Here is a 14,893-nt window from a genome sequence, read left to right on the forward strand (position 1 = left end):
CTTAGTAGGGTTTGTGGATGTGCTTCAATGTAAGTGTTCTTTCATGAGAGGAGTTTTAAGTGAGAAGGGAGCAGGTCTGCAGGCAGGCCTTTTTGGAGAAGCGAAGTATAGCTGCCTACCTTAATGGTTCATATGAATGAATTGGACCTGCTTCACCTCTTCTCTGGCTGCCTCATTCTATAATAGTGTTTCAACTAAGTTGTTGGAAGTGGAGCAGTAGACAAACTGTGACGTCACTTCACTTTTTGCAGTTCTGTTGGTGTAACCACTCAAGCCCTTGAAGATAAACCTTGTAGAATTTCCTTTACAGTCCCGGTGTTTATATGAATATACCAACACTACAAGCAACAACAAACTTTGCAAGCATCTTTATTGGCCTTCCTCTGTGAGCTGGAAGAAGTCAACTGGCCAAGCCAACTCTGCAACTTTACATTGCTTATGAATGGCTAACAGTGAAAATGAAGGCAGTTTGGAGGGAGTTCTGTAGGATCTCATGCAGTCATATGAGCAGGAGTGGGCCACACTGATTCTGCAAGGAAGAGGGCAGAAGCTTTATGCAGTGTAAGATGTTGTCTAGAGTGGGTTACAACAATTTTAAAATATATATATTTTTAATCACCCTAAAATTATTGCACCACTGTTCCAAGATCCCCACAGGAGGTGATGCTCTCTTAGGAAAGTAGTAGTATTGGAACTGTTGTAAATAGCTGCTGGATCAGGCCAGCCTCTGTTCTTACAGTGGCCAACCAGATACCCTAAAGGGACGCCTGCAAGCAGGACCTGACTGCAACAGCAACACTCCCCACTTGTGATTCGCAGCAACTGGCATCCGATAGTGGAGGTAGAGCATAGTAACCATTGCTATTCTCAGTCACAGGGCACAGGAGAGGGCCCATAGTCTGATGGCCTTCCTGGTTCCACGGTTTGGAAGCACAGGAGACCACCGTCTTGTTGACGTTAAGCAGGTCTGGGTCTGGTCAGTGCCTGGATGGGACATCGCATGTGTGCTGCTTTGGGATCCATAGCCGAAGACAAGTGGCTATAAATGGGAGGAAACAATACATTGGAGGTCCCTCCAGGGTTCCGCTTGAGCTCCTCCTTGGCCAAGCAGCAGAGCCCCTCTGGGGAAAGGTGCATGACTTGTGCACGGTTGGAATGTAGCCGACAGTGCAAAAGCAAGGCTCTCCTCCGTTGATCTGCCCACCTTTGCCCTTGGCACACTCCACTCCCATGCAGCCGCAGGCAAGTTGACCATGAGGGAATGCGGCCCTTGATCTGGAAAAGGTGCCCCATGCTGACCTATAGGCTTTATTTACCTCTTTGGAAAGAGGAGGTGACCCCACTCCATAACCAAGTACTGCTGCTCCTTCCAGAATTTTCATTAAGAATTTGTACACACACACACGCTGGATATGGTGCCTTGGGGGGTGGGGAAGGTGGAGGAAGATTTGGGTACCTGAATCCATTTTCGGCTGCAAAGGATTGTTGTACATCGCCAGAAATTGTGCTGGGCTCAGGCATTCCTTAGACCTACACAAATACTTGATGGTTTCTGCTGGGATCAGAAGTTCAGGCACAACTGTGTGGAGGCAGTCGCTGAGCCCCTTATTGCCCACCTTTGAGGTCAAGAAAGGAAGCACAAGGCTGCCGATAAGAGCATTACGTTGGTTGGGGACGGCTGCATGGATGCAATGGGCTCTTTCCCCACAGCTAAGGAGGATCCCAGTTGGAATGAAGCCCTTTCCTGGAATGCGTGCATAGTGCGTGTTGGGTCTACTGTGCTAGTTTGGGGGGAAAGCAGGCCGTCGTGATCATGCTGGGGTCAGCTTCCCCCCTCCTTACCTTGAGTGTTGCAAGATAAACTCCCAGCTTGAGGATGAGGGTGAGGCACTCCGTAATCACTTCCTCTGTTGTCTGTGTCTGTGTCACATCTTCGAGAGTTACAGGGACCTCCACAGTGGTTGCGTACCATTGGGTGAAGAGCCTGGTTGGGATGTTGTGAGACATCACTAATATCTTTACATCTTGTATTAAAGCACTGGGGGGGGGAGGGAGATAGCCATCACTTTCTGGTTTTCTCAGTTTTCTTAAATTCAGTTCCCCGTGTTGCAGTAACTTGCTTGAAAAAACAATCCTTACGAAAATTCGTCAATTTGTCCAAATAATAATTTTGTATGCAGTTTTGACAAATACACATTTTTCCAAGCAATTTCCCCTCATTTCTGCATGTTTTCACAAATACAAGCATTGATACGCAGGCTTCATCCTGATAGACGCATTTTGGTACACATTCCCTGACTGGAGAGCTGCAGGGCAAAATTCAGAAAAGTGCCAATTTTGACAGATGGCTACGTTTCCGTTTGCATACTGTTTTGGAAAGGGCACATTGGAAAGTTCACCTTTAAATGTGAACTGAATCGAATTTCTCTCCTTATCCCTAGTGGAGAGTGACAAGCAATGAAAAAAAGATTTGCCTTCACATATACACCATATGTTGCGTAGATAGCTAACTCTTGTTAGACCTGAGGGCCACATGTGCTCTTGGCCAACCATCTGGGGGCTACAACTATGGGTGTGGCTGCCCCCACACACTTGCATGTACACCCACCCACCCACAACCCCCTTCCCTGCTGATCCGTACAGATCAGCTGAGTAAGAGAGGTCAGTGGGGCTGTGTCCTCTTTCCCCTAATGGGGCAGCCTGCACTGCCTTGGCCACTGCAGGGGCTGCAACTTGCAATTCATACCAGCCTGAGAGCAGATCTGTTTCTACATCAGTGCAGTGACTTCCCTGCCCCCCCCCCTTGAGCTGCCTGCAGGTTTTGAGTCACTTACTTTGGGCCCTTCCTTTCAACTGCTGCTAGGTCCATAAGGATGTGGTACAATGTGCCACTGGATGCCTACAAAGCGGTAGGGGGAGGAAGTACAGAGAGACATGATTTAAGCAGCCGGTCATTTCAAGTCACCCTGGAGGTCTAATATCTACTGCTATCGAGGGCAGGAAAAAGGAGAGGCAGAGAAAGTTCTGATGTTGCAGAATGTAGTTTCCACATGTTGATTTTTGAAGGATGTTTTAAAGTCAAACTCTCGACTCCAAGTGCTTTCAGACTGTATCTATTCTCGGGTGGGATTCAATCACACGTCAGCAAATTCAGGTTGTGCAATTAAATCTGATATAACGGGCACCCTTGTACAACAAATGTACTAAAAAATCTTTTTGCAATAAGGAAAATGATGGGGAAATGCACTAGAAAATGTGGGTAATTGATGCAATGCCATATCACCTCCCTGCAAACAAACCAGAATGGGTGCTCAGTAGACAACCAATGTTGCCTACCCTCCACACAAACAAATCAGGAGGAATGATCCACAAAGAGGTCATCTGGAAGTCACCTCCATGTGCATTCCAGAGTTTGCTTACACAATATTTTCAAGGGACAAAACAGCATTAAGACACTATCCGCCTGCCCTCCTGTCTGTTTCCTTATCTGAAAGCAGATCCCATTGAGCAAAGTGGGTCTTAGTTCCAAGTAAATTTCTATAGGCTCTGGTCCTATGGGGGATTTCACTGGAATTTAGGATGAACGACGACAAAGAGGAATCTTTTGGCTTAACCTGATTGACCTGACTCACCTCAAGAATGTGGAGAATGCAGTGAGAGTAGATCAGAAGGACGCCTGAGGCAGATTCCCCCAAATGGAACTTTGCAATCTTCTGGAAAAGCCGTTCATGGTACGCTTGTGAAGAGGAGGAGGATGGGGAGGAAGATTAGCTGAGAGAGGAGCCTGAAACATTCACTGCACAAGGTTAATGGGCACAAGTGGGCAGTGGCATAGAGGTAAATTCTGGCATACAGGCTCTTTTTTGAACAACCCCCATGGTTACCCTCCTGTAGCTCTTTAGCACCTTCTAATACACAACAAAATAAAATTTTGACTAAGCCAGGCATCGTGGCTTCAATACCAAGCCAGCTTATTTTTTAAAATTTCCTTACACATCCCTCCTGCCTTGTTTAACATTTGCCCTGATGAAGAGTTGATATAAGAGGAGCCTCCTGGATTAGGCCACTGGCCCACCTAGTCTAGCATCCTGTTCTCACAGTGGCCGACCAGAGTTTCGTAGGGTTCAGTGTTTTTAGCATTTGTAGAACCCTTTTTATTTATTTATTATTTATGATTGTCTTGATTTCCCACCTTTCCTCCAAGAAGCTCAAGGTGGTGTGCAAACATGCTTCTCCCCCTCCTGTCTTTATCCTCACAACAACCTTGTGAGGTTGGTTAGGCTGAGAGACAGTGACTGGCCCAAGGTCACCCAGTGAGCTTCATAGCTGAGTGGGAATTTGAACCCTGGTCTTCCATGCCGCACTCTAACCACTACATACAGGCATTATTCTCAGCTTGTGAGAAACCAGCCTGCTCCCCCTTTCAGTGCTTTAGTTTGCTCCCCCCCCCCAAATCCCATAAGTGCCCATTTCAGGGTTGTGAAGGGAGATGTCCCAGCACAGGATGAAGACAGGATCAACATCTGCTAGTCCCAGGTTAGCTGAGGCTTACTACAAACTTCATTCCCACGCTATAGAGTAGAAACAGAGACTCTCAAGCCAAATTTGGCCCTCCAGACCTTTCTAACCGGCCCTCAATGCTCTTCCACATACCTTACCCGCCTCCCCAGCACCCCCCCAGCCCTGCTTTGTTCCATCCTTGTGTGTTTTTGCCTGGCCGGAGCGTGCCTTGAACTTGGATCATGCCTCTTGCCTGCCTGGGTGGAGGATGGAGAGAGGTGGGTGAGTTCATGTAGAAACGAGCCTGCTACCCAAAGGTAACACCCACTTTTGGCTCTGGCCCTGCCCACCACTGGTTTGTGGTCCCTGGAAGGTTGCCGAGAAGGGAATGTGGCCCTCATGCTGAAGAAGGGCCCACCCCCACCCCTGCTGGATACAAAGTCTGCATTTGTGTGGTGAGGTTGGAATCAGCCACAAAGGCCTTCAGTTCAGCTTTGTGGAGCATCTGATGGCAGGCGCTGTCTTTGCAGGACTGGGACATACTCATGGCCTTGCCTCCCTCAAGACCGCGTGAGGGAGCTACCGTACCTGTAACCTCTATGTTATTTGCATCTTCTCGCAACAGTGCAACAAAGAACAGCCGATGGAGCAGATATTTCTGGGTAGAAGAAGACGGGAAGGTCTGTTAGAAGCCATTTGCCCGGGTCTTGGGTCCACTTTTCTGGACCGACAATTGAATCTCACGTCAACACTGGTAAAAGGACAACATCCACTGCATCTGAAGGCAGCAGGCTAGCTTGTGGGGTGCAGAGCAGGCCCCCCACCTCTGTCCTCTGCAACTCCCAGCTTCTGCTGCCTGAGACAGCTGCCTGTCATCGCCTCATGGTAGGGCCAGCCCTGCCCCATTGCCAGTGCTAAAGGAAGGTCCAACTGCCAGTCCAGTCAGCTTCAGATCATGGAATGGTGGAAATGTTGTTGTTTGCCTCAGGCAGGGAAATGTCTTGGACTTCTAGATGACACCTTCAAATAGAGGACTGTCCTCTCTAAAGTAAGGCACATGGCCACCTAATGGGATTGGCAGGACCCTGGGGAGGTGGGGGGGCTGTGCAAAGAGGGCAGAGTGGGGCTGCCTAAGGAGAAGCCATGGGCTGAAAAGTTGTGAGGAAGAGCATGAGGCCTGTGAGAATGGAGAGGAGGAGGAGGCCTGTGAAGAGGCACTGAGGTGGAAGAGAGGCCTGTGAGGAAGAAGAGACCCATCCTCCACCAGCATCACCACCTTGAGCCCCCTCACACCTTCATCTGGTGGCGCCTCTTCTCCTCCAGTGCGCTGAGGAGGGTGCTCCTTGCCACTATATTGGTCAGCAAGTTGGCCATCTTCCTCAATACAGCTGTTCCGGAACCCACGAGAAGAGTCTGAGGCAACTGACACGTGAGTGCATGGCCTCCCCTAGAAAGTCAGCTCTGTTGCCCGCCTGCTTTCAAACGATGCATGTAGGTTTCCTTCTTAGCCTGTCCTACCTGGACCCAAAATGGTTATGGAATGGGGAGGGGTTAGTATGGATGCCCTCTTAGGAACCCCTTCAAGCCCATGGTTTTTGTATCTGCACGATGGGATACTGTAGCAGGAGGAACTCCTGAAAAGGTCAAGACAGTTTCTCTGGGAAATTAATGGCACTAGCCAAGCCCCTTCAGCATCTTTCTACACTACAAAAGAGTTGGTCAAGTACAGGTAGGTTACCATGGAAATAGCTAGCTAGTGATGCTTCCAGAAGGAGAGGAGAGGCCTCCCACCACCATCACCCCCCAACCTGGCTGGAGGCCACAATAGCCTAGGTAGAAGGGAACAACAGGCCGGTCTTATCTAGTCACCTCTGGAGCTGGGAAGAGGGAGAGGCTTGACTGTCTGTCTGTTTGTCTGCTGAAATCAAAGCTGTGGTTTTGGGAATCCCCTCAGGGCCCAGATCTGTTGGAGTGCTAATGCTATGAGCCACACGGGGGAGAACTGGTTAATTGCAGGCAATGAAATTTTGGAACCAGCATTAATGCCCATCGATTAAGACATAGAAATATATATTGGAAATATAGGGTGTGGACTATTAACATTAATCCTCGATGAAAAGGGGAAATGCAGTTAAATGGAACACTGGAAAACTTTCATTAAGAACTAGAACAGGACAATACACCACAGAAAATGTTGGGCAACACAACTACTGTGTCTGTTTTGGGCTGCTGTCACACTGCACTTTGTTTCATTATTCTGACGATTTCTTACCTGGTAATTTGCACATTATATTTAATCTTTCACATGACATACAAGCTAGTTCTGGAATTCTAATGCAATGTAGTGCAAGTAAATAATACCAGAAACAATCCATTTGCAAGGTTGGGAACCTGGAAAATCACAGGAGTTTTTCACTAGCTACAGCCACTCAAGTGACAGACATCTCAGCATGCAGTGCATTCCTGCCCTTTAAGTGCGGTTTGTTTGTTTTTTGGCTGACGAAAATTGTACCAGTATTCTGACTTAGGCGCTGGCAGCAGCATTTCTCAAGCACACCCCTGTGTCTATACAACTAAAGAAAAAGTCAGATGCTGAAGGGCAAGGGGTTGCATGGCGACAGGATGAGATCTTAGTCCTCCTACACAGTGGGGAACTGCAGCGTCCGTGTATGTGAGGGATGAAAACAAGGCTCTGTTGATTGCTGCCGTGTGAAAGTCAGTTGCGCGAAATGCCGGTATGTCTGCTGAAAAATCTACTGTTTTTTAACACAACAGATACTGCAGTGTGAAAGGAATTTTAGAAATTGGGACAGAAGTGCTACCCTTTTGATCTGTTCAGCTAACGCAATAAGCCCCATGTCTGAAAGCAGCCTTGATCCAAGGACACTTCCAGACTGTCACTACTTTCAAGGGGGATTCAATCACATCCTGGCAAATGCAGGTTGCGCAATTACAGCTGATTTGAAGCTCTTGAGAAACAAGCCCGCTTCCCCAAAGTTCAGTCATTTTTCAATAAGGAAAGTGAAAATGAGCTGGAAAGTGTGGGATAATGCTTGCTTGATGCCGTGTCATCTGATCTCCCCATAAATCCATCAGGATTAATCATTAAAGAGGTCGTCTGGAAGTGGCCGTAGTCTTTGTTTGTGGTAGAGGGGTGTATGTTTTTCTTGTCCTCTGTGCTAGATATATTCATTTATTTTTTATTTATTCTTACATTTTTGTCCCACTTTTCTTCCAAGGAGCTCACAGTGGAGTACAAACGTGGCTCTCCCCCTTCCCATTTTATCCTTACAACAACCCTGTGAGGCAGGTTAGGCTGAGAGAGTGACCCAAGGTCACCCAGTGAGCTTCATGGCCTAGCGGAGGTTTGAACCCTGCTTGCCAAGGTCCCAGTCTGACACTCTACACCACAGCAGTTCTCATATATATGATATATCCATATATTGTATAAATTGTTTTTTTTTAATTAGCAAGCATATTTCTCAGTATATTTCTTGGAGAAGAGCCTTCCTGCTCAGAAAGAAGCATGCATAAAAGTCACCAGTTATCTAAACATATTTATTGGCAGCCAAGTTTGAGCATAGTCTCGTCAGTGCTGAATTTCTTCTGTACAATGAAGGCAGCCGTCATAAGCAAACTTACTTCCGAGGAAACATGCTTTGGGATGCACCTCACAAGCATTACACAGCTGAGCTTTAAATACTATCAGCACAACATATAATCCTCCTGCCATATGCCCAAAAGACAAGGATTTGCATAAATTTCCCCGTGAATCATGTGCAACTGTTCCACACGTCACTGAAGCTGGTGCAAACAGGCCACTGGATTAGACTGGTTATTGCATTGTGAGGAAAAGTGGCTGAAACAAAAGACGCTCAGGCACGTTGAGGCATCCCTGCATAGACACCAGGCTCCATTCAGAACAATAAATAAAAACACACACATTGATATTCTTTAAAAGACCATGAAAAACATGACATTGCTCATAAAATACTCTGTAAAAAAGCTACTCTGCATTCTTATGTACAGTAAAAGGGATACTGAAAACGCTCTCCAGTTGGTCATCCCTCTGCAGCTCACAAATATTTTGTAACTTCCAACTGCCGTCTCTTTCTCCTTTCTAGCCATGGCCACAGATGTTCTTTGGGAGGTTATGCAATTGCCCGGCATCCTAGAAAAGGCCATTTTGCGCTCTCATCCTCTGGCATCACATTGCAGTTTATTATCCTGCTGAAGACCCTCTTCCTGTACATACTCATTTTTCAAGATGATGCTCTTTGTAAAATTAGCATCTAATATTAGTTTTTCACTTGTCATCAGCATTATAAACACTGAAATATACAGAGCTGTACATTATAAACACATCTGTAAATCAAACATACTTGGAATATACAGCTGCAGGAGAGGACAGAGAACATAACAGTTGGCTTCGCAGTGACTGAGAGCCTTAAGGCATGTCTGTCCTACAAATGTAAAGGGAAGGACTCCAGCTCAGTGCATAGAACACCTGCTTTGCATGCAGAAGGTCCCTGGTGCAATACCTGGTGTCGCCAGGTAAGGCTGGGGATGTCCCCTGCCTGAAACCCTGGAAAGGAGCCGCCAGTCAGTGCTGACAGTACTGAGCTAGATGGACTAATGGTCTGACTCAGTATGAGGCAGCTTGTTATGTCCCCATGTAAATAATTTCTAAGCCTGTTCATGGCTCCCAGCCCCACAATCCAGAGTAAGAACAACAATCTTGCAGGAGGATCACCCATCCTGCATTGCAGCAGGTTCAGGCCGAACAAAAGTCCTTGTTCACAATGGCTGCATTTGCACGTAAACCTGATCCAAGCAATGGCTTAGTGGGAACATGCGAATGTGCTGACTCCCAGGGAGGAGGTCGCAGCCACTTTGCTCATTCCCGGTCCTTTTAGCTTGGCACGGCAGCTCAGCCAAAGCTTGCCTTAGTGAACTGGGGCTGTGGTTGAGATCTCTCCTTCTCAACTATGATCATTCTGTAGCCAAGGTTTGTGCCATGCTGAGCTAACAGAGCTGCCGAGGAGCAAAGAGGGTGTGAGCTGTTCTGCAGGATCCACTGCTTTCACCTGGTCCCGGTGAGCAATAGTTTGGACCATTGTCACATTCAAAATATTTAGCTTAAATGGGCCTAATGGCAGCTATAAGCCTGGAACCCACAACTGCAGAGACAGTTATCTCTGGATGTTGTTGTTGTTATTGTTATGTGCCTTCAAGTCGATTATGACTTATGGCGACCCTATGAATCGGCGACCTCCAAGAGCACCTGTTATAAACCACCCTGTTCAGAGCTTGTAAGTTCAGGTCTGTGGCTTCCTTTATGGAATCAATCCATCTCTTGATCTCTGGATACCAGACATTTGTTCTGGCAACAACGGGAGAGGGCATAATTCTGACACTCTCCTTCTGAGGCACCTGGCTGACTAGCGGTTGGAAACAGGTGGCCAGACAAGATAGGCCTCGCTTTCATCCAGCAAGACAGTTCTTACATTCGTAGAGGCAGGAACGGTGCCAAACAGTCAGCATGTTTGGGCATCTACTATGGGCCCTCACCCTAGCAGAGAAGGGCCTACTGGCAAGAGCTCTCTGGACCCACTCCTTTCAGTGTGCCCCCCTGCCTCTCGCTTTGGCCCAGGCAACAGTGGCAGTGAGGAGGGAGAGCTGTAGATGCCGTGGGCTGCTTTAGTCACGGGCACACTGCCTGGTACGCAAGCCAGGTGGTAGCCATGGTGAGGAAGAGGATCAGCACCAGCTGGTGATAATGGCAGACTCAGTGAAGGAAGAGAGCTGTGGAGGCTGCTCCAATAGGGTGCATGGGGCACTGCCCCACCAACCACAGTCTGCCCTCAGCCGGCCCTCACTGGCCTGCCTTCTGGCTGCGGTCAGCCTCCTCCTCCTGAGTTTTGCCCCTTGTAGAACTCAGCAGGGAAGAGGAGGGGTACAAAACTAGGATTAGTTGGCTCTGCCTAGTATTGGCTCTCTGGCTCCACCTACTGTTGGACCTCCCTGCCTTCCGCCTCACCAGTCCCAATGGGCACCAGCCATCACTGGAGGGGGGGGCAGGGTTTTCCCCCCGAGGGCCCTCCAAGGCCTGGAGCCAGTACTGCTCAGAGGGTCACAGCTGCCAGGTTTGATTTTTTCAAGAAAGCCCTGACTATGACTAGAGTTTCAAAATGTCTGTCAGTCTGAAACTCAAGTCACGGTCATTTTGCGACGTAGAAGGTCTTCCAGTGTGGGTATGAACAAGAGTGTCACCAGTTGGTCACTTTAATATGAAAGGGAATGCCCACGTCATAGAGATCCATGAAGTGCAGGTGGGCATTCCCCCTGCAATGACATTGGTGGCATTGATGTTGCTTGTGTGAGTGGCAGACCTCACACACATGCACGCACACACACCCCTTGGCTCTTCCCCACCCCCACCCTAAGCTCCGTGGAGCTACAGTATCACCATAGCATGCGTGTGCAAGCCTGAGTGGCATGATGTTAAAGCAGCCTTCAGCAACCTGGTGCTCTCCAGATGTTTGGGACCACAATTCCCAGACTGATGGGAGTTGTGGTCCAAAACATCTGGATGGCACCAGGTTGCTGAAGGCTGCATTAAAGACACAGAGGCACAAATGAGGCATGGGGCAATATTGGTCACTGTGGCCGTGCAACTGTCAGGAAATGCATGCTGAAGGAAAGTGCTTCATTTTTTTAAAAGGGGGCTTTGTGCCAAGCAAAGATTCCACTGGCCTTTGTCCATAATTGCTGCCAGGGACCCGCTTACATTGAAGAGGCTCCAGGTCTCACCCAGTGCGAACTCCTCAAGTCCATCCACAAACCGTGAGGCCTTTCCTGTTCTGTAGAATGTAACGCATTTTGTTTTGTACAGAATTGTTGTTCAGTGCAATCCTCCATCTCAGTCCACCTTAGTGCAATTCACATCTGTTTGTGGCTGAAGGGGAGTCGGCAGCGTCCCTTAAATCAGCACAGCTCAATACTACGCAAAGTAAGCCCAGAGGAAGACGCCGGCGCTTAAGCACAATATCAGGTTGATGTTGAGGATGTGTTTCACCAGCGGAGCTTCTTCCAGGGACGCTGCAGCCGCTTCTCTTTTGAGCTCAGCAGCAGTCTTAGGGGTGTCCTTTTGTTCCCTCTCCATCCCACAGATCCACAGAAGCAGCCTCGTGAATTTAGAGGCCTTCTTACCTTCCAAGGCACCTAAAGAGGAGACAGTCAGCAGTCAGGCAATGATCATGCCCAGGAGAGAACCCTTTGCTTGGGATGAAGGTCCCAGGTTCAGGACTCGTTGACATCTCCAGGTAGGGCTGGAAATGCACCCTGCCTGGAACCCTGATGAGAGCCGCTGCCTGCCAGTGTAGAGTGGGTGTGGGGAACCTTTGGCCCTCCAGATGTTGCTGAATTACAACTCCCATCATGCCTGGCCATTGGCCACGCTAGCTGGGGCTGATGGGAGTTGTAGTTCAGCAACATTTGGAGGGCCAAAGGTCCTCCACTCCCAGTGTAGGCAATAATGAGCTAGAAGAATCAAGGACCTGATTCAGTATATTTCACCACGCTCTGTACTCAGCCCTATTTTCAAACCCCTCAGCTGGTAACTTAACTTGGAATCCCCTGAGGGTAACAGAGTATCCTTCTATTGTCAGCAGTGGGCTATAGCTCAGTGGGCAGAGCACCTACTTTGTATGCACGAGGTTCCAGGTTCAATCCTTGGCATCTGCAGGTGCGGCTGATAAAAAAAAAACTGCCTGAAACCCTGAAGAGCTGCTGCCAGTCAGGGCAGACAATACTGAGCTAGATGGACCAATGGTCTGGCTCAGGATAAGGCAGCTTCCTCTGTTCCCAAGACATCCAACATTTGGCCAAGTCTCTGGTGTGCATCCTCACCACTTAGAAAAGATCACAACCTTTCAGTTTAGAATTGCCAGTCCCAGAATATGTCGTCACAGTGACTCAAGTATCTTAGATCTGTTTTTCTAACCATTTGACCTCTGCAACCTTTACCAATCCTGGAGTGATGAAGAAAAGGAGGATACAGGAGGGGGCCCAGGAGAGGGTCCTAGTGCTTTGCAACCAGGAAGTGTTGAAGCAAAAGGCTTCAGCACTTTTGACAGGGACAGCTCCTCCTCCTGAGTCCAGTTACAACAGAGGGAAGGCGGCTGATCAGGAGCCAGCCCCTTTTCCTCCCCTCTTTGCCCTAGCCACAGCTGATGCGCGCACCTCCTCTAGAGCAGGAGGATCACTCTAAACTGAAGTTTTACATTAAACATAATGGAGAAAAATACACCAGCAAGGCTGAGTCTGGCCAGGTTGCCTAGTCATGGTACAGTCCACAGAAGTCTGTTTCTGCACTTGAAGAACTTTGGGAAAGACCCTACACTTTGGCCAGGACCACCTCTAGGGGCCACTGTGAGACCAAGAGTTGACTTGCCTTCCCTCTGCTTAAGAGGAACTCATCCTTGAGACGACTCCAGGCACAAGGGTGCTAGATTCGATTTCAAACTGTGGACATTCTTCAGTATTTGTGGGGAGCAACCATTGCTTAGTGCAGCCTTCACCAACCTGGTGCCTTCCAGATGTTCTGAATCTCAACTCCCATTAGCCCCAGCCAGCTATGTGACTCGGGGGATGATGGGAGTATGGCCAGGCCTGAGGGGCAACGTAACATTCTTTCCTGCCGTGATTATTGGCATGCACCAAATCCAAATGTTTGTAGGATTTTGCAGCTATAGCGATGGGTCACTTACAAGCATTATCACTGCAAATGTCTTCAGTGCCCCCATCACTGATATCAAGCTGCACTGTAGATGGAACACCAGCCTCATGGATGCCATTGGCTGGGATGGGTGAAGGAGCACCAGGAGCTGCTGGAATGTCCTCTGCGGGAGCATCCTTGCGCGTGAACCAGGTAAGACGGCTGACCTGTCAGGACAAAAGAATCAGTTGAACAGAACGGCTCCTCTTCCCAGACTCAAAAAGAAGGAGAGAAAGACAGCTCATCAGCTCTCAAGGATCCCACCTGTTTGTGGGCTCGCTCCTGTGTTGATCCCAAGATTTTCAGGCAAAACTAGAGTGGGCACTACTGGAGGTTTCCATTACCACTGGCAGGCTTGTGCTGTGAGAGACATCTATGATTTTTGTGAAAGTACCAAATGGTTTGGAGCACAGCATATGAACACAAGCGCAGCCTGGATGCTGGATGAAAGCAAAGGCCCACCTGGCCCAGCATCCAGTTCATGCGCGTGTGCCTCTGTGTGTTTGCAGTCTAGTGTGTAGTGTACACACCAGGCAGGCCGCTCAGAGCAATGTGGGCACATAGAACCCTCTTCCCTGGGCCATGACTTGGTGCAGAAGGTTCCTCCAGTGGCCGCTGGGAGGGAGGGTGCTTGCTCTGTTATACAATCCCACTTTTAGGCCAAGTGCTTCCTAAGGTGGGGTTTTTTGTTTGTTTGTTTAGTGTGCAATTGGACACAAAATGTGCATCTGGAAAGCTGAAATGTGCAGTTTGAAAAATGGGAGGGGGGATTAGACACATTAGGTATGTGTTTATTAAGCACTTAAATGACAAGCAGTGTTGCCCTGGGCTTCTTTGGGAGAATGGATGGGATACATATTTAATAAATAAAATGTCAGGGACAGCATAGGATGAGCTCAGTTTCCAAACTTAAAACAAACTACCCAAATCATATTAAAACACCTTTTTCTTTTTCACCTTCATCTTCAGACAGCAGCATTTTGTCATATCCTTGTAAATACCCTCAAAGTGTTCCCTGTTTTTGCCCCTGTTTGTGATGGAGCTAAGGTAGATTTATACATGCATCATCACTGTACAGTAGATAAGAACGACTGACTCCTATGGAGGAATCACCACTGATGCAGGATGCAAGCAAGGAGCAAAAGCATCTTTTGTGTTTGTTTGGCTTTCTAAAAAAAATTGTGCAGGGTTTTTAATGTGGGGAAGCTGTGCAGTTGGAACATCTGCTTTTAAAAAGCTCTGCTGCCTCCTGATTAATTTTGCTCCAAGTTTCTGCACTGGAGCAGAACACCAAAGAGGATTTCTTTAAGAAACAAGAGTTGGCAGTGCCCACTTGGAATTACGCACCATTTCTTTTGGAGGTGGCTCCGTCAAGAGGCTAACAGCCACCACCACCACCAGCGTGACCAGCCCCAGCATCATGGAGAAGTAGAGATAGTGCACGTATTTCACCACAGCTGGCCTGTCATCTGGCTCATCGCACCGCTGCTGTAGGTAGATGAAATCCAGCACCATCCGGATCAGGCCCATTATCATGCCAACCAAAAGACCAGAGAATGCACCCTGGGAGGAAGGAAGAATCCTATGTTGGAACAAGAAGAGCCATCTGCGCTG

The 14,893-nt window shown here is 48.3% G+C and overlaps 2 protein-coding genes across 7 annotated transcripts in view; both read right to left on the reverse strand.

Moving 5' to 3' along the window:
• Positions 1–491: 491 nt before the first annotated feature.
• On the reverse strand, positions 492–5,874 carry TEX47 (testis expressed 47). The gene is made up of 7 exons (XM_061600293.1): positions 5,794–5,874; positions 5,089–5,158; positions 3,633–3,736; positions 2,835–2,899; positions 1,843–2,038; positions 1,457–1,616; positions 492–529 (listed from the first exon to the last, which is right to left on the reverse strand). Exons 1-7 carry the CDS (start codon positions 5,872–5,874, stop codon positions 492–494), a joined length of 714 nt encoding a protein of 237 aa, XP_061456277.1.
• A 2,181-nt stretch (positions 5,875–8,055) lies between these two features.
• Positions 8,056–14,893, reverse strand: part of SLC5A11 (solute carrier family 5 member 11) — a 33,620-nt gene continuing 26,782 nt past the window's right edge. For all 6 annotated transcript variants that reach the window (XM_061600132.1, XM_061600131.1, XM_061600127.1 and 3 more), the window contains 3 exons: positions 14,627–14,842; positions 13,272–13,446; positions 8,056–11,724 (listed from right to left, as the gene is read on the reverse strand). In XM_061600132.1, coding sequence (XP_061456116.1) covers positions 11,504–11,724; positions 13,272–13,446; positions 14,627–14,842 — 612 coding nt within the window. In that variant the 3' untranslated portion in view covers positions 8,056–11,503. The remainder of the gene's footprint in view (positions 11,725–13,271; positions 13,447–14,626; positions 14,843–14,893) is intronic.

The sequence above is a fragment of the Rhineura floridana genome, chromosome 17 (assembly GCF_030035675.1).
Source record: "Rhineura floridana isolate rRhiFlo1 chromosome 17, rRhiFlo1.hap2, whole genome shotgun sequence".
Taxonomy (NCBI): domain Eukaryota; kingdom Metazoa; phylum Chordata; class Lepidosauria; order Squamata; family Rhineuridae; genus Rhineura; species Rhineura floridana.

What these genes read in the sequence shown, in the direction of transcription:
- TEX47 (XM_061600293.1), bottom strand. Translation starts at nt 5,874, where the DNA reads ATGGCCAACTTGCTGACCAATATAGTGGCAAGGAGCACCCTCCTCAGC. An exon ending in GTTGAAAGGAAGGGCCCAAA is followed by an intron (nt 2,039 to 2,834) that starts GTAAGTGACTCA and finishes TCCCCCCCCCAG; the next exon opens with TGCTTTAATACAAGATGTAA. An exon ending in GCAGCCGAAAATGGATTCAG is followed by an intron (nt 530 to 1,456) that starts GTACCCAAATCT and finishes TCTTCCTTGCAG; the next exon opens with AATCAGTGTGGCCCACTCCT.